The following is a 27,117-nucleotide window of genomic DNA, read 5'->3' on the forward strand; positions in this document are numbered from 1 at the left end:
TGCTTATGTAAAAAATTAAAAATGGGCACATACCTCGATAACTCCATGCTTGGTGTATAATAAGTTTAATATAAGAGTCACATGAACGAAATTTGCACTCGGCGAATTAAGACTTTAGAGCCAATTGAAATAATTGCAATTCACTTCTATGGACATAATGAAACAGTCCAAAGTGATAGTACATCTGTAAACCAATGTCCGATACCATGGTTAGTATAATTCTATTTTAAACAATCATGTTACTGAAAATACAACTCTGCTACTGAGCGGACCAGGAATTCCCAATCCATGCACCACTTTTTTTTCAAAAGCCTAAATTGATCTGGGGTGGCTTTTACCGGAAATGTCTTGACTTTAAAATTTGTTTTTTGAACTCTAAATGTTATTTTGGGCACATTAACTTCCTTAGAATCACTTTTGATACAATGCGAGGCAAACATTACCTTTTCGATTGGCTCGGTTTTTTTTCGCGCCGAGAAAGAAATCTGACCTCGGAGGGAGCTAAGAGGTTGCGGGGAAACTGATATACGTGTCAGTCGCGCATTGTTTTCCATTCCTCGGCGAGATTACGTACTTCCTCTTGGGAACCCTCGCGTGAGCTGAGGCCGAATCGAACTTTCAGAAATGAGTGGCATTTGGGTCGACCATTACGGTCGTAACAGAGATTTGGAACCGGGAGATAGGGCGTGGAGGCCACAACGCAGGAAGGGGGAGGATGCGGGAGAGTGGGTGAAGGCGGGACGTCGCCGCGAAATAAAAATATCGATTTGTTTCGATTTGTCAGGGGCGCAGGCGATGTATCGGAGGGAGCCGGACTCTAATCCTCAGACGAACTGGTAAATGAGTGACCCCATTTTCTTTAGGCCGATTCAAAAGTTTTTATTGCAAAATCCGCATCTTTGAGGTTTTTTTTGCTCTCTCTCTCTCGCCCCTCGTTCCTCGAATGTAGAACAAAGAAAACCAAAAGTATGAAAATGGAACGCCAGCTTATTCTGTGAGTGACTGTACATCTCTTTGTTCCTATTGTTTCAGTGAGTGCTAGTATTATTTCAGTTTCGTTGTGCTTACATTCATGCCCTGATTCATCTGACCTTACAATATGCATCTGTTGCAGATTGTATTCTTTCGGGATAAACTGAAAAAGTGACAATCCTTCCACTTTAGTAAAAATATTCGTCTGCTTTAAAGTCCATGCATAAAAACTTTGGAACTACAAGCTTGTGTTTGCTTTTCATATTAAATTATCCCAAAAGTAACACAAATTCGATTTATTAGACCATGTTTCTTCATTTTTGTCATGATTTAAAAAAATAATGTAGCTGCGATGACATATTTTTTCATGATTGTTCTCCATGATTAACATTTGCCTAAATTAAGTTTTACATATTATTTTAAGTGCCGGTACAAGGCTCCCTTGTGCTGATCTTTTCTTTGATAAAACACTGGCTCGGTCAAATTATCTTTCTTTTTCACCCAACTACTTACTTAACCCATCTAGCGTTCCCTAACAAGAGATATGTTAGTGTGAATCAGTCGTGCTTAGGTGTAGTGTAAGCTTAGCTTCTTTCCACTAATAATAATTGATAGGAAAATATATCACTCTTTCCAAATTAATTTCATTTACAATTAAATTTTAAGTTAAAATTTAAAATTTCGAAGTGCAAGAGGACTTATCGTTAGTTTTTAACTGGCTAAAGCACTCGGCTGGTCATTGATGGATTCGGGTTCGAATCCCGGTCAAGGGTAATGCTTTTTACACTCTAAAATAGTTGTATTGAAATGAACGTTCAACGGATGACTCTGGTCAAAGTTATTGCCGTGGCATCTCCCGGAGTTTCTTGGAATTCAAAGAAAGAACAATAGAAACAACTGGCGAAGGGCCAAGTAAATATTAGGCATAAATATTACTTCCATACTAAATGAGTTTGTAATTTTCCACAGACTTTATTTTAAAGTACAACGCGTTTCATCGACTTGTGCTATCATTAAGTTAAAGTACAGTCGGTGAAATGCGTTGTATCTTAAAATGAAGTTGTGGAAAGTTACATTTTTAATATGGGCATCAAACAATTCCATACAGTGAAGCCTGAAAGACTAAAGTATAAATGTGATTTGATTGGGAAAAAACGTGCACAAATAATTTCTATGATCTTGATCGCTTCCGATGAAAAGAATTGTTATGGTCTGAAGCGTTCATTTTTATGTAAAACACGTGGGAGAAATGAGATTTCGCTGGAGTTTTAGCCAAAGTTAATGTTTAAAATATATTATTAGTCCAATCGTGTTACTGCTTGATAGTGAGATTTAGAGAGACTAATTGTAGAATTGACAGATTAAAGAGGCTATTATTTTTCCAACGATAAATAAGGGATCATAATAACTGTAAGCAACCACGCTGGAAAATAAGTATTTTCCATTTTTCATTCTAATAAGCCAATATGCTGCCATTATTTCCTCTGACCTGAGTTGATTTTCCTTATTACTAGCAGCTCGTATATGCAAAGTAGTATTTCACACTCAGATACCGTGGCGTAGCTGAATGATAACTACAGGTAGATGAGTACTTGCAGTTATCATTCTACAGTGTTTGAATAATTTCACCTATTTATTGTATTTAACAATGAAGAAAAGGTACAGTTTTGACATTTTATGTTAGATGCTGAATCATCTTCGCCTCTTACTCTGCAGATGGCTGTGGGGTACCTTGTAGGTAGGGTTTCAGGAGTAGGAAATAAATGGGGCATAAATGGGTCAAAATTATAATAAAAGACTTGGCACCGGAGATAGTTGAGCGCCCTGCTTCTGATCGGAGGATCCCGGGATCAAATTCGGAGTCTTTCTACAACCCCATGTCAAACCAAATGGTGGGATATCTGAGTATGAGAAATTCGGGAAATTCGGGCAAATGGAACAGGGAAGTTAACAGATTCCCCTGTAATCAGAGCATGAATCTTACACGCATCGATGTTTAGTTGGGGGTGAGCTCATCCTCCGTCTATCAAAACAAAACTCCAGCTTTTTAACGTAAGTTTATCATATTTTGACGAATTCCTGTCGCCTGAAAGACAAAACTCCTCCACGAAGTATTAGGTCAACTCTTTTTAATGGATTTAATGCAAATCTTGCACGAAAGTTGCACAATATTTCTTGAATGTAAACATACGTTACCAAAAATCCGACTGATCAACTTAAATCGCAACGCTTAGGAGTTTTCATATTATCAAAGAATATGTCATGATAAGGCAAACTAATGTGTTCGAAATAAGAAATCAAACGACTTGCGTAAAACAAATATTCTCCGAAGTCTTAATTTTTTTTAATTCAAGATACATATTATTCTAGTAGACATTAGTATAATTGTTTTTAAATCCGCGCGTGCAATTTTTGTATTTTGACTATTTTTCAGCATCATAATAAATTCTTCGCGATTCACCAAAAAGGTGTGAGGCAGGGGGTGCAAGCGCTAGGTGGGAAGGGTGAGTGATAAGGAAGAATATGGGAGCGGAAGGGAAAAGAGAAAAATATTCGTTAAAAATTATCAAACAACGCGAAAACATGCCGGAGGAAGACCAATTCAAAACAAGGGTTACTTGTTATGAGAAAAAGAGGAATAAAAATGAACCAAAACCATTTGTACGACTGGCCGCCAACAAAAAAAAGATGTCATACAGAACTGAAAAATAAGAAGGGGAAAGTCCACTATCACACGGGCATGCAACTCATGGCCTCCGTCCCTCAGGCAGCGGAGGCGTCCCCCATCAGAGAGAGACGAGAGATGGAAGGAGAAGCTTGAAAAAACAAAGCAGAGCTAGCAACACTGTAAATAGTAGTCCAATGAGATCATGCTGGAAGCAATTAGCCAAAAAACGCACGAGATTGGTGAAAGTGCAGGTATTTGAGTAAAACTAATTATTCCCTAGACTCTGGACTTTGAAGGTGGCAAGTGAATTGCATTGAATTGTCTTATCTTCTAATGGTTCCTAACTCAACTCCAAAAGCATTTCTTTGTCGCTTTTCGTTTTATCGCAATAGTTTTCAACGATCTGGGCTGCACTTTGTTGAATCATCTCAATTTCCCGATTGAGTTATTTTTCATCCGGTTCCCATACACTACGTGTATATTCTGAAAAAGGCCTCAAAAGAGCATGATAACAATATTATTTGACTTTATAGCCAATGCGTCTTATTAATCCCAATGTTTTATTTGCTTGACCGCAGATTTTACGTATGTGGGTGTCCCGAATCAAGTCATTAGTACAGAGAGGCCTAGGTATTTTACCGTATCAACTACTTCTAGGTCAACTCTAGCTAATTTGGAAATATTGATCTTCAAATGAAATTCACCACCGAGCGTTTGTCATGGTTTAATGACAATCCCCAATTTGTACGCCATTTATAAATGCAATCTAGATCCTCTACTAGTATTAAACTAGAAATGAAAAAATAGTAACTTCAGTGATTCCACGTAAAAGAACTCCAGTTTTAGTGGAATCACATTGTTACTATTTTTTCATTTCCAATATGAATCGATTCCATAAAGTTTCGCTGGAAACCATAAATTATAGTATTAAACGATCATCATCCCCAGATATCTCCCGATAAATCGCCGTGTCATCCAAGCACATCTTAATCTTACTTTTCACTTCGCGGTTTAAATCGTTAACAAAAATCAAGAAAAGCAACGGCCCGATTACACTGCCCTGAGGTACACTCGTAGACACTCGTTTGCTGTTGGAATTAGCGCCATCAAGGACTACCCTTTGTTCCCACTTTGACATAAAGTCTTCAACCCAATTTATTGCGCTATTGTTTATACATACGTACTTCAATTTATGAATTATTTTACCTTGGGGAATCTTATCAAATGCCTTTTGAAAATCCAAAATGATAGCATCCACTTGCCACGAAGTGGCAGAAGTGAATGGTTTAACATTGTAATTTCGAAAATTTACATGGAATTTCCCATAATTTTGCCTACTCTCTAACCTAACATCAATGCTAAACTCTCGAAACTTGTTTCTGTATCCTACTAGCAACCAACTGCCACGCCATGGCAGTATAATGGACCCCAGAACAATTTAGGGATACCCAACAAGAGTAGAGGACATGCGTCAGATCAACGAAGTCTGCTCCAATTTTCCGGCAAAATTCCAACTATCTTTGATTCAAACACTAAATTCTGTTCCAAACGAGCCCTCCGCGTCCAGTACGCAGTACGATACACAGATCGTTAAATTTATTAGGACCATCAACTCCAACTCTGCCCATTTCACCACTTAGTGCATCTTCTTAAAGGAGCACTCTTCAGATCCACGTCTTGAGGCATCGTTTGTCCCGACATGAGCTACGATGCATAGCTTGGAGGATCCCGAATTACTGTCGGCTGCTCTTACCGCCTGTGCCGTCTGGTAACCCCGCCACCTGGTATACACAACGATAAGAATTCAACATCTCCCTCCCGTTGGACTCTGCGACGCAGCGGAAACATTATTCACCGGACATTGGAGCTACCTAATATAATGGTTCCCTCCATTCATGTACGCTGACGTCTTACCCTAGGTATCGCCCTCAAAGTAAGGGTAGGGGCTGCAGGTACGGTGGTGCTGTTATCCGACGCAACCTGGTGCATGTTGGAGTAGTTTTCACTAACTTCTCTACGATTAACCTCAGGAGTGAATCGGTTACTCCTGAGCCGGTGCTTTTCCTAATCGGAACTAGTTTTCTCCTTTCAAATGCAGAAAGTTTAAATGGCAAAAATCATTCGTCTTGACTGGGATTATATTATTATTAATCTTTTTCAAATGACTCTTCTATTTATAACGTTCCATTCCTCTGTAGCTGATTCTTCAAAGGAACTTTATGCTTGTGCCGTCGGACTTCTGACAGAAAAGCTCTTAGATTTATAATGTTCATTTTGTAACATTAATAACACCTTGCATAAGAAAAATGTACATTTTTCACTAGTGAAATTGTCATGGACCAAAGAAACTCTAACATTTTGAGTTATCATAGAAAAATATTTCAGCAGTTTAGAACATTCACAGCTATTTCACATTTCTATAAATACCACATTTTTCAAGGAATTATTATTATCATAGGTAATCTACCGGTTTAGGTAGATTTTTGTTGGACAGAAACTACCAAATAATTCTCTTGTCTCTCCAAACAAAACACAATCCAACATCCTACTGCATAGGATGTTGGGTTGGATTTTGTTGGGAGAGGCAAGAGAAATCTTTCAAGAAATATTATATCAATATTTAATAATATTGAATTCTTATTTTGGTTTTGGTTTTTTAAGTCATTTTAATAATTTTCCATTCAAAATTTAAGAATTTTTCCGAATTTCTATGAAACCTATTGTCGTGTCGTATTGTTTAATAAGAAGAGTTTTGCATAGTGTTCTTTTACGAGCGATATATTTAATGAGCACGGGTGAATGTCTTACTTTTTAGGAAGATGAAAAAAACTTAATTTTTTTCTTTAAGAGAGGATTTTTTCTGATAGTACCATGCATAAAATAATAAGGAATGCAGTTGTTTAATCCTTGCGTCATTCACAATTACTTTGGGTGTTGGCGTAAGATGTTCACCTCATAAAATACGCAATAAATTATCTTATCACAAATAAATTTAATTTTTTTCATTGCATACGTATATTCCACCACGTGATATTTAATGATAGTTGTACTTTAAACGGAATTCGTCCTTAAACCGTTCAGGAAAGAATTTTGAATGTGCAATGACGATATATGTTTCTTTGCGAAAGGCTGTCAATTTTTCCTTGTGAGGGACTTCCTTTTAAAACGAACCTGAACTGGAAGTGGCTTAGCGAGAGTGGAATCCCGTGTCAGAGCATTGCGTTAAGGGGATCACAGCTACAAGTCCCATCAGCCAGCCCCTCCGTCATCGAATTCCCCTCTCCGCTGGTCTTGCCGTGTCAACGTGCGGAATCACTATCCATAAACCTTGTGCACTCACCTCAGAATTCATTTACGATGTTCTCTCATTTTTATGCCCTCTAACATTCTCCCGTGCGTCCATTCCGTTTCGGAAGAGGGAAAGGGAGGGAGGAGAGCTCTAGCAATGCATAGTAGATGCATGCAGATTTGTCTGCTCTCCCCCTGTCTATTTAGGCAATCTATTGTGCTAGGGATGTCAAGCGTGTTGCGTCGTACAGGATTCTCGAGATTGACGACGGATGAAAGGACGTACGATGGTTGCTATGGACTGATGGATCACACGACATCCGGAGGAAGTTTTCTGAAAACCCGTTCAACACCTCTCTTTGCTTTCAGAAGGCGAAGCATCTCCGAAATATGGGCTGAGGGTCTCTCTCATTAACGCCTCGACGTCGCTAACGACTCCCAGTAAGCGGTGGTGGCTGGGTATTACTCAGGGACTCGCACCCGCTCGACTTGAATGCTCCTCGCAGCTTTCGTCTCCGTTGGGGTGTGAAGGGAATCCTCGTTTCTTCACAAATTCACGTCACATGGAACAGGGGTAGCTACATTTGCGAACTCGCTCGATATTTTACCCACGCCCGCAGTATGTAGTTACGTGATGTTTTCTAACAATCCGTCGTCGCACCTTGTGATCCCGAGTAATAATTTTCCCATTCGTCAAACAGAGGGGTGAAAAGTTAGTGTTCATTGTAGACGTGCTGGGTGTGCGTTCTTTTTTATTTCTGAAAGTGTATATTTCCGTTCTGAAAATATGTATGCCAAGATCAGTCTAAAAGGAGGTGGTACACACCGCTCGGCATGAGGTAGCAGATATTTATCGAGTGCCATCGTTAGATTTATGTTCACGTTAGTCCAGAGAATCAATGAATAATCGTGAGCTTTAGAATACGCTTTATTACGGAAGTTCACTCATTCTCGTTTTTCACACCGAGAGCACTCCCTAGTTTAGAAGAAAATGGCACACCACTTACCGTTAGACATGTTTACATGGAGTGCCGAAAGAAATTTTATCTGTGTTTGAAACGTATGCGTTGACCAACAGGTCATTCATAGCATGTCTACGCTGAGTTATGAATTATTTTTTCTTTACTACAAACTGTGGTATTTTTGTTCGTTCTTATAGATTGTGTAAAGTTTGAATGTCGCACGCTTTGCGCTCCCGTCACTGCGACAATTATGAATGTTCGGATGTCAAATATTGTTCATGCATTTTTTGTTAGCCTTAATGTGTCGTGTTTTAGTTTCCTCTCCTCGTTAAAATTATGTTTTGCTGAAGCTACCTAATTGTCAACTTCTTATTTGCATATCAACTTATTGGTTTAACATGACCCTTCGATAACTTGCCTGTTTTATATATGATGTACAATTTCATTGCTTGCCTTAAATAGAAAAACAGGTACGAACTAATGCTATCCATGTTGTAGCTGTAACGCGTTAAACAACTTTCCATCTATATCAACATATTTGCTTCCCTATATGTATCACTAAGAGCTCACTTGTACTGGTGTTGATGATAATATTTGAAGGCACTGGTCCTGAAATAAAATAAACAACGCTGTGTATGCTGTAACAAGAACAAAGCGCAGTATTTGTGTGACATTAAACAATTTATTTGTGCTCAGTGATTCTAAAAAGTCCTGATAAATAGGACGAGTAAATTTCCTACAAATTCAGAAATTTTTAGGTTTTCCTAAAACTCTTCAATCCTGGAAATAAGAGTTATTGCATCCTTTGATTTTAGTAGTTCTGACTTCGAAATATTTATCTGCACTACCCCCTCCCATAGACTTTATCCATTGAAAAAGTGCAACTTATCCATTGTTATGGACTTCTGTTGAATATGCATGTATCACCACATTCACCTTTAGTACAATTATCCAGTTTTTAATCGATTTTTCTTCTTTATGAGAAAAATAAGGGAAGGCGACGATTGGGAGTTGGGGGAAATGTGTAATCTTGAATTAAACGCGTTGCATGAGAGTTAGAGAGACTATTGTGAAAATAAACTGTTCCACATGTTCTAATTCTGTTAATATTCGTTCTCATGGGTAAAGTAAACCTTTTATGACACGGATCATATTACATCGCAGATTCTATCCTCAAGGATTCGAACCCAGAGCAGTCGGATGAGCGCAAAACTGCGTTCCCAACGGTGCTAACCTCCTCGGTCCGACTCTCGGTATAAATGGATTGCAATTGTATAGTTGCACTATTGTATAGTTGCTATTAAATTTCACTATTTATTTGAATCGGGGGCTTTTATGTAATTGGTGTGAATAGTTTAGGGTATTTAATGCATTCACGTAATGTGCGGTATAAATTTACCTATTTCAATAGTATTGTATGATTCGTAATATACATTATTACGCTATTTATTCGTAGCAATAATCGTATTGGTTTTTTTTAAATTTCCTTTAAGTTGGAAACTAATCGCACCGCAAAATAAAAAATAATTCATCGAGTGAACCGTGTCTTGTGCATTTAGAATAAGTTGAGCTCGTCCATTGTCGTTCAGTTAACGTACACCCTGTTGGCTGCAGTTATAGTTGGATTCACTGGTATTCCTTATTTCCGGACATTTTCTGCGTACTTGTTCGAGGCTGATGGAAAAAATTGGATACACGAAATAACTAAGTGTACCCCAATACTATCTTATTTGTGTCTTGTTTTCAACACTCTTGCCCACTACTTATGAAATGTTTCGGTAATCCCGCTTCTTTTCTTCCTTTCTTCTCTTCCGATCCGACAGGAGGAGGTAGTGGGTCGTCCGAGAGCGGCAGCGGTGGATCTCGGGCGTGGGCGGGGGATCGTCCGGAGCCGGTCCGGGGCAACGATGCCCGCTGGCTCGGGCCCACGTGGCACCGGTCCGTCCTCCACGCCGTCCTCGTGTTCGACTCGGGGCTGGAGGTGGGGGCGCTGCGGCAGCTAGTGGCCACCCGGGTCCTCCCCAGGCACCCCCGCCTCACCTCCCGCCTCATCCGACTTCCTCCACCCGCGCCCCCCTGCTGGCTCCCAGACCCCCGCTTTCAGATCGAGCGCCACGTGTTCCCAGCGGCCCTGAGACCAAGCAAGCGGAAGAGGCGACGTCCGAGAGCTCCGGGGGAGACGGAAAGAGTCACTGAGAGGCAGCTGCAGAGGTTGGTAGAGATCTTCGACCCCTGGATCACTTCCGGCGTCGTCAAAAGTCATTAAATGTTTACTTTGGGTCTCACAAGGAGTAACCACAGGGCCTACTAGAGAGAATAATATTCTCGTAGGCAGTCACGAGTTGTCGAACACAATTCCTTCAATGTAAGCTCTTTAGAAAGTATTACATGACAATATGTTCAAGGTGTGGAACCAGGGATGTGCGATCGGACTTTTTTAATCTGCTCGTTCTCCAAGAGATTTATGTTTCCAAATACTACGCGTTGATTAACTCAAAGGAGAAAATTTCGTGTAAGTGGCATGGGTCGTATTTTTCCTGATGATAATTAATATGGTGCAGGAAGTGGATGGAGAATCGAGCTGGCAGTTTTAGGAATAGAAGTGAGATAGAAATATACGGATTTTCGGACTGGGATATACAGGGATAACGGTAGATAGAAATTAAAATTTGAAAAACATAAAACCGAAGACACGCGTCAGTTATGTTCACTGAAATCATTTCCTGGAAATTTTGCCGTAATAATGACTTTTCCATCATTAAATTACATTAAATGATATTCGATATAAAAGATATTTCTCTTCGTCCAGAAACATATTGTTCTGAGGTCGTAAATTATTTGGAGTATGAGTCGGTTATTTATACAGGTGATATCCTTAATGCCGTTGAAGAATACTCGTACCCTTTATGTTGCCAATCTGATTAGCCAGATACCTTCATAAAAAACTAGTTTTTGGCTGCCCGGTGCCATTCCATCTTAGCATTTTGGTATTTTATTGATCGTTATCTGTAATTTATTGCAACTCAAACTACGAATTAGCCTTAGCCGTGGTAATAACTGAAAGTCAAAAACAATGTATTCCAATGAAGATTAAAATAAGGTCCTTCGAATCAGTTAAAATAGGAATAGAGTGTTCTAACTGATTATTTCTCAATTTTAGATGATGTACCATTTTTCAAATCATGCAATGGAACCCCTGACTTGGGATAGTGCTTCGTTTTCAGCAATAAAAGAAATTGGTGTGCGTTGCTCTAATTTTTTTTAATTGAATGACTAAATATTTTATCGATTAATCAAAATGAGTTTTCACCCAAAAGTAACATAGGATCAGGATCAATTTGAACGAATGCATAATGGCTAATTTCAACGAAAATGCATCATCTGGTGCATTCCCTTATTGAGGTGTATGCACTCTTCACGTCTGGGGGGTGATTGTATTTTGTATGTGGGGTGAACTATTTCCATGTGGCTTTTGAGTAAAATTCGAACTAAGCAAAGAGTAGAGATTATGTAAGAACTATTTATTGGCCACGGGGTCATTTGGACTTATTTTACGGATTGGGTGAATTTTAAATTGCCCTTTTATATCCATCTGGATTATCGGCAATCCGTAATAATTCTGAGATGAAGATTGAAGCGTGACTATTGGTGAGAAGATTCTTTGGCTAGGAGGACGAAAGAATGTTAGTCAAACAGAAAGGATTTCTCTGGATCCTGAATCCAGATGTCAAAATTGAATCTCACATTAACGGCATTGATATCACAGCATGCAAGATTGTAGGCGCGCCGGTGTAGGCACTGATTAGTCGGATGCCCATTCGAACTGCCGTAGTTGAATCGCAATTTCTCTTTCTCATTTAGTGCATCTCTACAGTTTAATCTCTTCCTTTTAAGGTTAAGCTGTGGTCGACAGCTCAGACTGATAGAGTGGAGGGGCTATCTCCTCTTCAAAGAGTGGCATCGAATTTGTCCACGCTCCAATAGTATCTTTTCCTCCTCCCTTACAGGTACGTTGCGAGGCTGTTAGCAGTCGGTCTTCCCGCCAGCAAGCCACCTTGGGAACTAAGGGTAGTGAGGGGATATGGGAAACATCTGGATACAGTGGCCGTGGTACGGGTTCACCAGTCGCTGGCCGACGGAATGTCTCTCGTGAGGCTCCTGTGTCACGCTCTAGCCGATTCCAGAGTCCTGCATGTGCCTCAGGTGAGGATTACTATGCTGACCAATATTCAGATATTTCCTGTGCGGTCTGATAAAATTATTACGGCACTCAGAACATGAATTGGTTCTACTCTCTCTCGGTTTAGTCAATATGCGTAGTCATATTCAGGCAATATCTATGGAACTCGTTATAAAATATTAACAAATTCTCTGTTAATTTAAATTACACAGCGGAGCCAAAAAAACATCGCATAATGAATCTAATCTGTAAAAATCTTAAAAAAACAAGTTAATTGATAAGTGGGGCTAATGTTCAGGTACCTAGTTTTTATGCTTGCCGACTCTAATGAATCAAGGTTTTGATACTCGTAAAAGGTAATATTTTAAATATATTTTTCTCGAGATGTTAAAAAAATTTTAGCGAAGTCATTTTTGTAAAAGTAATAACAGCATGTAAACTGAAAATAATAATAATTCAGCCACTCTCGGAAATTTAACCATAATTTGAGTTCCCCATCATCATACTACGCCAGTTGAGTTTCTAAAATATCAGTCCTTTGCATCAGGTAGGTTGGTGACATGCTCATCAGTTAATCCGAAGGTCGTGGATATGGATTCTCTGGCCCCCCTATCATTAATATTGTAAGGGTATGGATTATATTGAGCAATGTCTAAGTTTCGAAATGGCCCAGACTGTAGGAGTACCTCAGTAGTCCAACGGCTAGTACTGCTCCGTTAATACGTATGGGTAAGCTAGCTGTTTCACGCAAAGAAATTACAGGTCTGTGTACCTGTAAGTTTGTGACTCGTACTGAGGCAGTGATAAACTGTATAACGCTTGGGATATTGGTACAAAGAGTGTAAGCTAATAGTTTGTGTAATTATTCTTTCAATGAATAAAATCATATTTTATGCAAAAACTAATATTTATTATTATTTTAAGTAGTTCTCCGGTTATGTGTTGGTTTAGAAAAATATTATACGTATTTCTAAATTTAGAAAATATTTCTGAAAAACCGTACAGCTTTCGTCGCACATATTCCCTTCATGATTTTCTTAGTTTTGCCCTCCCTTCGCGTCACACTAACTACATAATCTATCTTCCCGGCATACCTTAAATTCTTTCTTCATTAAGGAAACACATTCTTCATCTCGTTACGTGCTCTACTCCGTCCACTCTTTTATCTTCTCGTTATGTTCTTTTCCTTTCTCTCAGTAGGGCTCTGTTTGTCTCCGTCTCCACTCAACTCATTTTTCTCATCCCACTCCGTGCTTACACCTCAAAAGCTTCATGCATGACCTTACCATCCTTACTTAAATATAAAATTCCACGTTAAAGTCTTCCTTAATCTTTCATTAATGTCTCTTCCCCGAGTCCAAGGTTTCGTTTCCCTTCTCATTGTAAATTCTGCTATTACTTACGCAGCCATTACCTTAATCTCGTTGCTGCTTTGCCCATTTACTCTTAAAACACAGCTATGAATGACTAAGTATCGTTCTCTTTGCCTTAAAGTACGCCCTCTAATTTTAATATTGGACGTAATCTTCCCCTTTTCTGAAAATTGCCTTCGTTTTCTCATAATTATTCATCGTATACATCTCACGTTGATCCTAAAATAACCTAGACGTACACTGTATTCCCTTGGCTTACTGGCTAATGATAGCGATCAGCCATATATTAAGCTGAGTTAAAATCCTCACTCGTTTTAATTATTACGTTTAGCCCTTCCTCTCTTCAAATTTCTTTTGTATAAAAGTGAGTACTTAGAGCACAGACTAAGGTGGAACATCGTGTCTTGATATCTTGTCTATCACTGCCCATCCCAATACTACTGCATGTTTAAGGTATGTGTGCAGTCTGATCAAATTAGGACAAAGTTATTATTTCTTTAGTCCATTCCTGCATTCTGCAATTCTTTCATTGCCTTTTTCCGTTAATCTTGGAGTTCACGAAATAAAAATGTCTTGATCATGTCTATATTCCTTCGAATTGATGCGCTCACCGGATAACGCGCAGCTTAAGGTATTTTCGTCCCATAGAGAGTGAACTCCACGGCGTGGTTTAATTTAATCTTTCTCTGATATATCTTTTATTCTTGCAGAGATATTTTTTCGATGGGTCCCAAATTACAGCTGCATATTCAAAAAAATTGCGTCTTCGGGGTTACACCGCATGTACAAAGTAATTATGTGTGTTTTCTCAAAGTTAGCAGCGCCGTCAAAGGCCATTCAAGCCCATTTGAACACTTTCGGGAGTGTAAGCGTAAATCCATTCGTTTTTATCGGTTCGATTTTCATTTTTTAATCTAGCATTGAAAAATATTAATTGGGTATTTAATTCCAAACGACATTCTGTGCGCCAGTCTCGAAAGTTCTCAAAAATACGTGAAAGTCCTTCGCCAAACCTTGTGGCTCGTTTTTACTTTCCAAATCGCACTCCCGAGTATCTTTTAATTAAATGAAAAAAGAATATTCCCTCCTTCTGATGTGAAAACATTGATGTTGAATTTGTTCCCTTCTTCCTCGACGGAACAGCAACCCCATTTCGGCGGCCAATCCTTCTCGCTCAACGCCGTGAGGGCGTGCTTGGCTGGTCCCTTGACGCTCATACTATGGTTGCTCCTGCTCGTCGCCGGCGGAGTGAAGGGCGGGGGAGGTGGTTGGTGGAGCGACTGCAATCCACTCACCCACCGGGCCTCCTGGACGGGGCGGATAACCCTCTCCTGGTCCGCCACCATCGCCCTCCCCAAGATCACCAGGGTCAAGCACGTGACGAGGTCAACCGTGAATGACGTCCTGATGGCGGCTCTCGCGGGGGCAGTGAGGGGACTGCTGCAGGGGTGCGGCATCCGTCAGCCTCCCAACTTAAGGGTTAGTCACGTCACACCAGTTAGCGACACGTGCTGAAGGTCTCCACCGGTGGCAAAACCAGGACCTAAATCTGGAGGGAGCTAAAAGTGATAAGGCGAAAAATGTCGTAAAATCATTTTTGAATATGAGGCTATCGTGTGTATTGATTCAAAAATTTGCAAAATGGAGATTAACTGTGTAAAAAAATGATAAAATAACATATTCAGATATATTTTCGTTTCTAGGGCTTTGACCCCCTTTTTTGGCTGGCCTCCTTTACTCTTACAAGATATCGATATTTAAAAAAATAATTCAACAAAGCAATAAATAGAAGACCTATTACTGCAATATTTTTGCAAAGTAAAAATTTGTTGATTTATTCTATGAGCCAAAGGGTAAAGAAATGCAAAATATTTAAGTTCAGTTTCACTCCTGCCAATCAACTGATAAAGGCATCATATGACTGTCGACTGTTTATAGCTCATCCTCATTGCCTTGAGAACCACATCTTCTGCTGACTTGTTTCAAATTATGTGCATAATATATGCTGTAATACATGGAGCTTGAAAACTTTGCATCCCAAAGAAAAGCAATATAATTACAATAAATGCCCTGCTTTCCTCCGCCTTCTTTAATTTTCAATTCTTATTCATTGATCTATTTGCTCAAATAATTCTTTCATTATCTTCCGTGTTCAGAAATACGCATTTGTGCTTAAAAAAAGGATTGTTTTTTCAGTTTAAAAACGTATTTATCATTCATCATTATATCTTTTAATTGTTTTGTTTTTCGTTAGCATTTTTACTGCTCAAATCAATTGACATAGGATATAATCTTTAAAATACAGTGGAACCTCGCTTAACGAGCACCTCGCACAGCGAGAAAAAATATTGGTTCCGAAAACGATTAGCTTAACGGGCGACTTCTCGTATAAGGAGTGGCGAGGAGAGAGGAATTCCGGGATTTATAGCGAGGCTGCTACTCCAGTTTGTCTCTAGAACTCGTTCCGCTAGCATCTTTGCGTCGCTAGTGATCACACTTTTTTCCAAACTTGTGTTCAAGCAGTGATTCTTTTGTGCAAAGTTTAATAATATTTTGTTCACAGTTTTAGCATTGACCTCGAAGAAAAATACATGAGAAGAAAGCCATAAGATAATAAAAAATAACAGTAGCAATGAACATTAAAATGGTTGTTAGTCGTGAACAACATGTAAGCGTGGCTGATCTAGTAGGCACATCAACAATCGGTCGACGTAAACGATTGGCCTTTTCTTCAAATACACGGACAAGACTAAGGAGATAGACGCTCCAAAAAGAGTGTTTCTACGCTACGGTTACGCATTCTCAACCACGTTGAAAGGTTGCTTCTCAATAGGCATAAACAAAAAGCAATTGCAATGCAACACCATTAACGTGAGTGGTATTTTTGAGAAAGTGAAATTGATTTTCACAAACCTCGTTGATATGGTAAAAAGTAAGGGTCATCAACGGCCGAACAATTATTTAAGGGAGCCGCGCGTGATTCGAGAAGTTAGCGAGAAGAAACTCCATCTACGTTGTAGTGATGCGTAGTGAAGTAGCAAGCTCTGAGTCAAAGGCAGCACAGAACTTCATCAGTGACTTCAAAAGCTCGTAGATTCTGAGGGTTACCAGCCACAAAATATTTTATCTGTGGCAAGACGGGTCTACTCGGGAAGGGGATGCCGAAGTGAACCTATATAACAGCAGAGGAGAATGCATTGTCCGGCCACAAGCCAATCAATGAAATACCGTCTCACGCTGTTATTTGGCGCAAATGTGAGCGGTGATTTGTTTATCAAGCCCCTGCTTGTTTACCAATCAAAGACTCCATGAGCCTTCAAGAAGCGGTGAGTCCAAACAGCAGGTTCCATGTGATGTTAAGGTCGCGGAAAACTTTTTCATGGTACCATGCGGACGAGGCATCGCCCTAATAAGGCAGTGGTGATCCGATCCATAGATTCATCGAACGATCATTGAGTCGCATTTTTACCTAATTTTGACGCGTAGACAAAAAGAAATGTCTCTAGGCATCTCTCTAGTAAAAAGGAATTAGGTACGTTTCATAAATAATTAACAATTAAGTTAGGTTATTTTTTTGCTTTTAAAAATCGAGTTCGCATTCCCGGTTGCTCCATTCTGCGATGGAAGAAAATGTGAACACGGTCCACAATCCTCAATAATCTGTACATAATTTTCTTTGATTAAACCTTGTACATAATTTATTTTTTCAGCACGGAACGCATTATCGTGTTTTGCATTAATTTACAGGGTGCGAAGTTATGTTGCCGCACCCTGTATATGCAAAAAGTTGTTTCACTGAACGAGTATTTCGCCTTACGAGGGAGATCACGTAACGGACTACGCACTTACTATTAGGTCCCACTGCACATAATTCGAGCGCAATCTGAATAGGTATATGCACATAGCTATTGAGATTATGTGCAAACATTAAATCTCATAGAAATGAATGAATAAAATCATTTTAAATATTCAGTCATATACTATTATTTAGAATTTATTGAGGTTCGCGTTTATATGTTTGTTTGTTCACCCTGAGTTATGATATTATTTTAATAATGTTTTATCTCCTCCGTCTTTTAGGTCGTTTTACCTGTTGACCTTCGAAGTGACATTTCCTCCCCTAAGCCAACATCTCGAATGGGATGTAAGGTGGCACCTGTTGTAGTTGCATTGCCTGTTTCCATCGAAGGAGCAGTTCCTCGCCTCTGGGCAATGCGCAAGAGTCTGGAGTCCCTAAAGTCTTCCCCAGAGCCTGTGGTTGTGTACGGTGCAACAGCTGCACTCATGGCTCTACTTCCTCAAAGATGGGCATGTAAGGTCATAAGCACACCATCTGCCACTGCTTCTTTGCAATTCAGGTACCTATCCTTACAAAGGCATTAAGTGTGTGATGCAATGTGACCAGTAGTAAGAGCTACCATTGAAATGCACCAGAATGACAATATGATGTACCCCTTAGTCAATATATTACAATGTAACCCTTAGTCAATGTATTTTTTCATTCAAAGGGTAAAGTAATAGTAAATACTTAAATGCAGTCTGCCCATACATTACTTATAAAAAGTAGAAGTATGCCATGTATTTCAAAAACTCAAAATTAAATTTATTTCAAGATCAAGGATGATTATAATGGGCTACAGTTCACTTAATATTCCGTCTAGATAATCTTATATAATATAATTATCTGTATGGAATAATCATTCTAATCACTCGCTAAGCTTAGGAAATCCTAAGCTTACCGAGAATTTGCCCTTACCCCAAAAAGATATCATCTACATCCCAATGGCATAGGGATTTGAGGGGTTTTAAAGTTGAATTTCAACTTTGAAGCCTAGGCATAGTTTTGGTTGATATCTACTCCATCTATTCTTTAGTTTGATTACTGTAGTGTGGTATGCTAATATTAAAATAATTTGAAGGTATTAAAAATTAACTAAGCATTGTAACAATTTTTCCCCTCTTCAGTGCTCTTCCAGGCCCTCCAAGTACCCTTTTAGTTGGAGGTTACCCTTTGAAGGGCGTTTTTCCCATCTTACCAGCACCAGAGGGCCTGGGTCTTTCTGTGTCAGCATTCACTTATGCTGATCAGGTGTATGTGACAGTGGCAGCCGACTCTGGTCTTGCGTCAGCTGCAAAAGCCCTCCTGACCCATCTCCAAGCACAGGTGAGATGGTAACAGTATTTCATGATAGCACAGAAAAATATCAGTTATTCTAAGGTAAAGAAGATACATTTTATTTACATGATTGAGATCTAGAATTAGTCTAGTTAGAGATCTAGAAATGATCCTCGTATGTCTATATCCCAATGCTCAAAAAATCTCTTACATCTTCATTCTGCCAGGTCTAACTTTTCATTATTACTATCATATTTTTTCGACAACATTTCCACACCTTTGAAAATCATTCCCTTCAAATATTCATGAGAATCACACAAACACTTTCATTTTCAATTTTCATATTTACCCAATTCCACTTTATTCAAATATCTTCAAGCATTCTTTAATACATCATGTCCTAATTCACACTGAATTCTTAAATTTTGGCTTCACAGATTTTTGAATCTTACTCTTAATTAATCCAATTAACTTAATTAATTTATTACTACTCATAATCCACTCTAATATTCCTTGCTACTCATACTCTCTTCACAGATTCAATTTTGAGATGGAAAAATAGTGGTAGTTCCATTTTTAATAATTTTAATAACCTCTCTTTGTTAATCATTCCAGTCTTACTGCTTCAACTATTCTCCTTCCTAAGTATACAATAAACTTCAAAAATTAATTATTTCCCCCACTACTTTCAAAATGAAATTTTGTAAACTGTTACAAATGAACATGTATTTCAGTGTGGATGGGTTCTTTGATTAAAGCTCAAATGTGAATATTCAGCTACTTATACCTCTATTATTTATTATTTACTTGTGTCTGTGTTTATTTCCTATTTTTGTCAATGTAAATTGTCCAAAATTGATGGGCTCTATAAATATTGACCATTTTGAACAATGAAGCATTGTTACTATCAATCTCTCATCATTTGCAACAAAATCAATACGGTTTCTGAGTTAATTCCTCTGCAATTGATATAAATGAGTAACTTAGTCAAAATAGCATATATTCAAAACAAATAAACCTTTTCCCATGCTCACACTCAACAACTTTTCATCATTATAGTTCAATCAGGGGTCAGCAAATGGTCCTACTGCTTTTTTAGGGGCATCCCTTCTAACAGCCAAAAATCCCATGCAATTTTTTTCTATAACTAACTCTATCATATAAAATGTAGGCTACTTCATTTGAAATGCTTGTACATATTCATAATCTATTTATATATTCTTCAGTGGGCATTGTAGTGAACATTGCCATGGTCCATCAAAATATTACTCTAACCTGATAGACTACTGCTAATAATAATATTCTTTAGTCTTATTTATTAGGCACATCTGATGATGTTCAAAGTCATTTATATATAAGCAATGTTAGATGGTCAAGCTTTAGGCCTTGCCAGTCAGCCAAGGGTTTGCAAAGTGGTGGATCCCTCTATACAATGTTTTCCTGACTCATAAAATTAGTTCTGTAGCTCCCAAAACAAAAGAATTTCATCTCTCATATTTTGCATTGAACTGAGAAAATTTCATAAAAATTAGAAAAATGATCATTAATAGGAAATCCGTTCTCTCACTGTCACATATGACTGAACTAAGGTAGGTTATGTCATAGAAACAATGAAAAATCAGTCGCAAGGCAAAGTATTTGTTTAAGATAAATGAAATTAAATACAAATCATCTGATTTTCTACCAGAGGTTATTTTGTAATTTATGGCCAAAATATCACTTTTTAGATCGAGCTTCTTTGGCAGTTGTTGTTGCATCGAAGGCTGCCAGGAGAACTAAGACCTCCAGTTATTATGAGACATTCAGATCTCACACGGCCAAGTGTACAAGAGGTAAGTTCCAGTTACACTTAAAAGAGGAAAAGTAAGTACTTATTAGTATGTGAATGATTACAAAGATGGATGAGCGGAGAAAATGGAAGAATATGAATACAGAAATAGCAAAATGAAGTACAAAGAATTGAACAATAAATTGAGGCGGGCAACAAATAAAGCAAAAGAAGCATGGTGGAAGACCCAGTGCGAGGATATGGAAAGTCTGCAGAGGAAGGGTGAAATCGGTGCGCTGTACAGCAAAGTTAAATCGTTATCGGGAAGTAAGAAAGGAAGAGCTATGCTAACAGTTAGAGATAAGGCGGGTAAGGTAATAGTTGACGCAGGAAAGATCCAAGAGAGATGGAAGGAATATGTAGAGGAACTGTATAGTAAAGAGCTTAGACCAACAAAGTTAGGCATAGAAAAGGAACATGACGTAGAGGAAGATAGCTTAGGTCCGGGCATTCTCGACGATGAGATAGAAAGGGAATTAAGGGAGATGAAACTAAATAAGGCCGTGGGGGTGGATAACATTCCTGCGGAACTATTGAAATGCTTAGGAAAATGTGGGAGGAAGAGGCTAAACGGGCTGATCCGTAGTACTTATGAGGAAGGAATCTGGCCGGAAGACTTTGTGTCAGTTTTAGTTCCTGTTGTGAGATCAGTTTTAGTTCCTATTCCGAAAAAGGTAAAGGCCACGTCATGTGAGGACTAAAGGACAATTAGTTTGATATCCCACGCAGCTAAAGTTGTTCTCAGGATCATAAACAAAAGGATAGAGAGTAGGGCAAATGATTACTTAGGGGATGATCAGTTTGGGTTTAGGAAGGGGAGAGGTACGCGTGATGCCATTGCAGTAATGAGATTATTAAACGAGAGGAATATAGAACACAACCAGGAGGTATTTGCCTGTTTCGTAGATTTCGAAAAAGCGTTTGATAGGGTGAATTGGGAAAAACTAATGAGTATATTGCAGAAAATAGGAATAGATTGGAGGGAAAGGAGGCTAATCCGCAACCTGTACATGTCTCAGACTGCTCAGGTGCGGGTGGGAAACGGGGAGTCAGGATGGGCAGTGTTAGGAAGGAGTGTAAGGCAGGGTTGCCCATTATCACCGTTGCTGTTCAACCTGTATGCAGAGGAAATGATTAAAGAGGCATGGGAAGAACTCGAGGTAGGAATGAAAGTGGGCGGGGAATTCGTAAAATCAGTTAGGTTCGCTGATGACCAAGCCTTAGTTTGTCAGTCAGCCAAGGGGCTGCAAGCATTGCTGAGTGAATTGGAAATTCAGTGCGACAGGTATGGGATGAGAATCAATATTAATAAAACAAAGGTTATGCGATTTTCTAGAAAGAAAAAGGCCAAGCTTAACATTAAAATAGGAGGGCAAAAACTAGAGCAGGTAGAGCAGTTTACGTATCTCGGTAGTGTTTTGGACCAACACGGTCAAAGTAGTAGGGACGTAAGGAGAAGAATTGCGCTAGGCAAAGAGGCTTTCACAAGGAGGAGGGAGTTGATGACGGGGACTTTGAGTAAGGATGTTAAGAAAAGACTCGTAAAAACTTTGATATGGAGCGTAGCTATGTACGGTGCGGAAACGTGGTCATTGAAGCAGGAGGACAGACGTAGACTGGAGGCTTTTGAAATGTGGGTGTGGAGAAGAATGGAAAAGGTGAAATGGACAGAGAAGAAAACAAATGAGGAAGTACTTGGTATGGTGGGAGAAGAGAGGGGTTTGTTGGGAGAAATCCTGTGGAGGCAGGAAAAGTGGACGAAGGGGGTAATGACCGGCAGTGGGATGTTGAAGACTGTGATAGAGGGTAGAATGTTGGGCAAAAGAGGAAAGGGAAGGAACAGGATAGGGATGTTGGACGGGATGAAGGGAGGAAGAAAGTACTCAGAGATGAAGAGGGACCTGATATAGAGTAGGATGATGGATTTTGTGTTTTGTTAGGAGTAATAAAATATTTGTTTGGTAGTTGTGTCCATCCAAAAACCTACCTTAACCGGTAGATTACCTTAAAAAAATTAGTATGTGAAGATCACATTGTGTGTAAGAACTTTTGTATTGCAAATGCATTACCAATTTCCTTTGAAAAATATAATAAAGAGAGAATGTGAAATCTTGGGGTGCTCTAGCCAATCTAGGTAATTTGAAGGAATAACTAAGAGGTCAAAAATATATTTTTGAGCGACAAAAAAAGTTTAAAATGATTGGAAAAGGAATCCAATATTTGAAAATATTACAAAGGGCAATTAGAATTGTTGTTAATAAGAATTGCTTTGCTATGCTGGGAAGGCCAAACTTCTTATGGAGCCAAAGAAAACACTTTCAATAAATATCTCAGCTATTGCAGAACACTTTATGAGATGAATCAGTTCGGCATGTTAATTTTAGATGATGGTCACAAGCACAAATGTCCCAAATAATTATATCATCCTACCATTTTAGCTGGACTTTATAGAAATCACAACTGGGACTAATCATCTTGGTGCTGTAATTTTGAAAAAAATATTACAAAATCAGGTTTCAATAGATAAAAAAGAGAGTAAAATGGTAGTGCTCATAATCATGGCTAATTTTCAACTTATTTATGCATGGAGGAAATAGTAAGAGTGGCATAGGAAGGAATGATGGAAAAATAAAAGTGGATGGGAAGCAGAGAAGATGTGGAATGGTCAAGTTTTAGGTCTTGCCAGTCAGCCAGGTTTGCACAGTGACAGATTCAGACTCAACAGCCTGGGAAGGGATGTGGGAAAGTCAGTTCAATTGAAATGTTATACTTTGTATACTCAGATTCATGGTGTCTGTTTTAGCTGTTTAGTTGAAATGGATAAAATAAATAACCTGTCATGGCAGAAAGGTCAATGGGGGGAGAGGGCCACCCCTCCTTTTACCTCCTCCTCCCTTAACCACTGAAATTGCTATCATTGCTGAACATATTATAAGATCAGTGTGATTGTTATAGGACAAGAATCAATGATGAAAAAATCAAACTAATGAGTTTTCAAGAATTAAAAGAGGCTCTGTTAAAGATTAAAGGGTAGCCATTATCACTTCTTTAAGAGCAACTTCTCTCATTTAGGCATAGAAACTTGGTCAATGAAGCAAGGGGACAAAACTAGATATGAGGATTTCATATGTGGGTGAGGAGAAAAATGGATGGAAAAGAATAGTTTGGTCAAACTAAGGGATGTTGAAAGTATAGAGAGCTAAGGAATGAGTTATTATTATAATATGTAGCATGGGGTTTAAGAATATTGTGTCATATAAGATAGAACATTATAATTTGTCATGCAAGTTAGGATTGTGCTGTGTTAGGCAGAGCTTAGGAGTGTAGTATACATATAATGTCAGGGCATGGAGTCAAACATGGGGTGGAAAAACTGAAATGGCAGAACAAAGGTAAAGAAAGAACAAAGATCGAAGAAAGGAAGGCAAGTTTTGAAAGTGCACTCAGAGTATAGTCAAGTAGCCCCATTTTAGATTTTGAATTTGAGGTGTCCAGAAAATAAATTTCCCCATGGTTTGAATTTTAGTAATTCTTGCTTATAAAGAAAAAATGTGATATCAAAACAATTCCCATGATTAAAAACTGAAATCACAAGGTATTCTATATTTTTTCCACATGTTCTGAAAATTAAGTCATATTTGAATACTTACAAGATACACTTTAGCAGCTAGAAATTAGAAGAGTAACACAAAAGAGGAGCTGTTCAATGAAAATCTTTTTCCCTTCTCAATGTGCCCCTCATGCGTAGACAACAGCATATCCTCAATCAAATATTTCTTTGTCACTCAGCACACTCTTTATCACCATCAGGGTTCTAAATTCCTTCTGCTGCATGCTCAACCACCCATGAATTGTGCCATGCGCCACACTTCCCCACCCACCAATTTCTTTTGATTTACATCCATCCCTTTCTCTTACCAACCCCTCTCACCCTATTGTTTCTCCTTCTCCCTCCACAAAATAACAACCAATTTATCTTCAACTCTTCACCCTTCCATCTTATTCTCTCTGTCCTTCTCAGGTATGCTGCAGGCTTATGCTGAGTAAATTATTGTACCTGAAGATATCTCACATGATGAAACTGGTTGTATCCCTGTAAAATTAGGTAAAATCTACCTAGCTTTTCTAATTCCTCAGTGTGCTATCTCTTGCCAGAGGAATGAGCAACTGGGCAAGTGTCTGGGTAGGTAGGGATATGATAAAGGAACCCTACATAGTTTAATGTGTCTATACAAGAGAATGCCAAGAAGAATAAAAGCATCACCTGCTTTGGAGTTGGGAAGGAGATGGAATGCTAACATCCACTTCCCATACTATCACTACTTTACCTTTATTCTATCGATTATTCTTCTGTTTTTCTTTAAACACCTCCCATTTTTTTTCCTCTCAGCATTTCCCCCAAGTATCAGCATCTAACGAAATTTTTATATCTGGTGACCTACCTTCCCTTAACCTAATCTTACTACCCATTGGTCCTCAGCCCTCTTAGGCCATACTCATAGTGTTTTTATGTAAGATTTGGTGTTTTCATGGTGTATGATTCTAGTGTCATCTTTGTGGTTTTTCCACGACAAAGACTTCACTAGAATCATTTGACTTAGCAGTAGCCATATTTTTATCTGTGTTTATTTTATTAGGTTTGGAAAATTAATGGGGTGAAATATAAATAGTAAATTATGATAAAAATCTTTCAGTAAAATTAAGGAAATTTTATCCATACTGTTTCCTACATCCACTTTTCCTGAATATTTATGCCATGAAAATGCTGTACAATGGTCAAATGTTGCAAATATTTTCAAAATATGCTGAAAATATTAGTATGAGGTAAACATTGTTGCAAGTGGTTTTCATATGATTCATTTCACCTTATACTATGACTGGCACCAGTAAGCAGTCATTGTCCATAGTAGAATGACTCTATAGAGCCCTTTGAAAACGAGCTATTTTCACTAAGGCCATGCATCTTAACTTAAGCTTTGATCCCTCTAGCACAAATGTTAGACTTTTTTCACTAAACCAGGCTATCAAACAACATTTTTAATACAGTGTTTCAAGACTCTAATCACAAAGCTTAATTTTTCAATGCTTTCCTTATAATTTGGAGGGAGAATCCTAATATTTTAAATTATGATCTATATGAAATATAAATGGAAACATTCAGAATAAAAATATTTCTGTGATACTCAACACAATATCCTTACTTCACAGATACAGACAAGATTGTACCATGTGCAAATGGAACTTCAGAAGTTAAGCCTTCAGGTAGTGGCATCATCATATCACTCATCAACAAAAGACTTAGCAAATTCAAATTTTAGCCCAAATGGGAGAGGGATAAGGGAAAGGCCAAGAGAAAAGTTTGCTCAAGGTGAAGATTTTTTAAAAGGTGGTGAATTAGTGGAGAAGAGCCAGACTGATATGGAGAACTTGAAAGACAGTGTTATTGTTCAAGTTGAATCAGAGGAGGTAATACAGGTGGAGGAGCATGGGGCACATAGTGCCACACAAGAAGATTCCCTGACAATGGCCAGGCTTCGTCTTTTAAAGGCAGAGTTCGTAGAGTTGCTGACAGAGCTGAGGAAAAGGAGGTCTCTCATTGAGGGCTCAGATTCACTAATATTTGAGGTGGGTATTACAAACAACTTATTTTAGAATGTATTAACATAGGTGCATAGGTATTTCACTTTGATGATAGTTCGTTAATTATACAGGTCAGGGATGTTATGCCCTCCATCAAATCAGTAATCTGCATCAATACTTGGCTAGGAAATGTGCCTTTATGTGGCTGTATGCATCAGTATCTTCTGGTCATATATTGATTGCTATGATAACATCCCTTGCTAGCCGATGAACTTAGCATTATAACTTAAACCCTCATTTTCATCTTTTTGATCAATATTTACACATTTCAGATATAGAGTTCATCAACCTTTAATGATACAGAATACATATTTTTAGTAATTTGCACTCCAAAAATGCATACATTTATCATTGAAATATGTATTTATATTGAAACGAAGAAAATATCCTAATTGACGTAAATAATTGCCTAGAAAAATTAGGTAGGTACACATTTTTACGAAAAATTGTTAATTAATGCATGAGATTTTATCATCATATGATATCTATCTGGCTTGATTCATCATTGACCCTATGGAGCTTGGGACAAAAATCTGGCAAGTATTTTTTATGTTTACGCAGTAGAGTGTCCATGGTTACAGGGCTAAAAGAATTTAAGGAAAGTTTTTATCATTGCTCTTAAATGCAATGGGAGGATAGCACTTCGTTTTGTTAAAGGTATTACTCCAGCCAACTCTGTGACAAAATTTATTGTTTCTTGACTAATATTGGAACAACACCAACTTTTATAGAAAAACTTTATCATGTATAAAAACTTGCAACGTTAAATAATTATTTAACAATTTTTAGATGGTCATTTCATCATTGATATAGACTTCTTTGAATAGAATAGATGTATATTTCACTTAACAATGTGCATTTTTATTCATTTAATGCTTGGCTTATTTTATGCCTGTATAAGTATACATGTTACTTTTTACACTGATTATAGTGCCTGTTCCTTTCTGAAAATTATAAATGTGCTATAATTTTGCTCTTGTTTCACTCTTAAATTTCTTCTCTAAATATTGTAATAAAATACTTTTGCAATCTAAGCATGGCGCTTTCTTTCTTCCTTTTACACCTCCAGATGATTATTTTTCAATCAACT

The 27,117-nt window shown here is 38.3% G+C and overlaps 1 protein-coding gene across 1 annotated transcript in view; it reads left to right on the forward strand.

Moving 5' to 3' along the window:
* LOC139697860 (uncharacterized) overlaps positions 1-27,117 on the forward strand; it is a 531,364-nt gene that overhangs the window by 493,984 nt on the left and 10,263 nt on the right. Inside the window, exons 8-14 of the mRNA XM_071596719.1 lie at positions 9,714-10,101; positions 11,898-12,093; positions 14,587-14,922; positions 17,524-17,801; positions 18,409-18,607; positions 20,287-20,391; positions 25,596-26,012. Coding sequence (XP_071452820.1) covers positions 9,714-10,101; positions 11,898-12,093; positions 14,587-14,922; positions 17,524-17,801; positions 18,409-18,607; positions 20,287-20,391; positions 25,596-26,012 — 1,919 coding nt within the window. The remainder of the gene's footprint in view (positions 1-9,713; positions 10,102-11,897; positions 12,094-14,586; positions 14,923-17,523; positions 17,802-18,408; positions 18,608-20,286; positions 20,392-25,595; positions 26,013-27,117) is intronic.

The sequence above is a fragment of the Hetaerina americana genome, unplaced genomic scaffold (assembly GCF_022747635.1).
Source record: "Hetaerina americana unplaced genomic scaffold, ioHetAmer1.1.p SCAF_8, whole genome shotgun sequence".
NCBI lineage: Eukaryota > Metazoa > Arthropoda > Insecta > Odonata > Calopterygidae > Hetaerina > Hetaerina americana.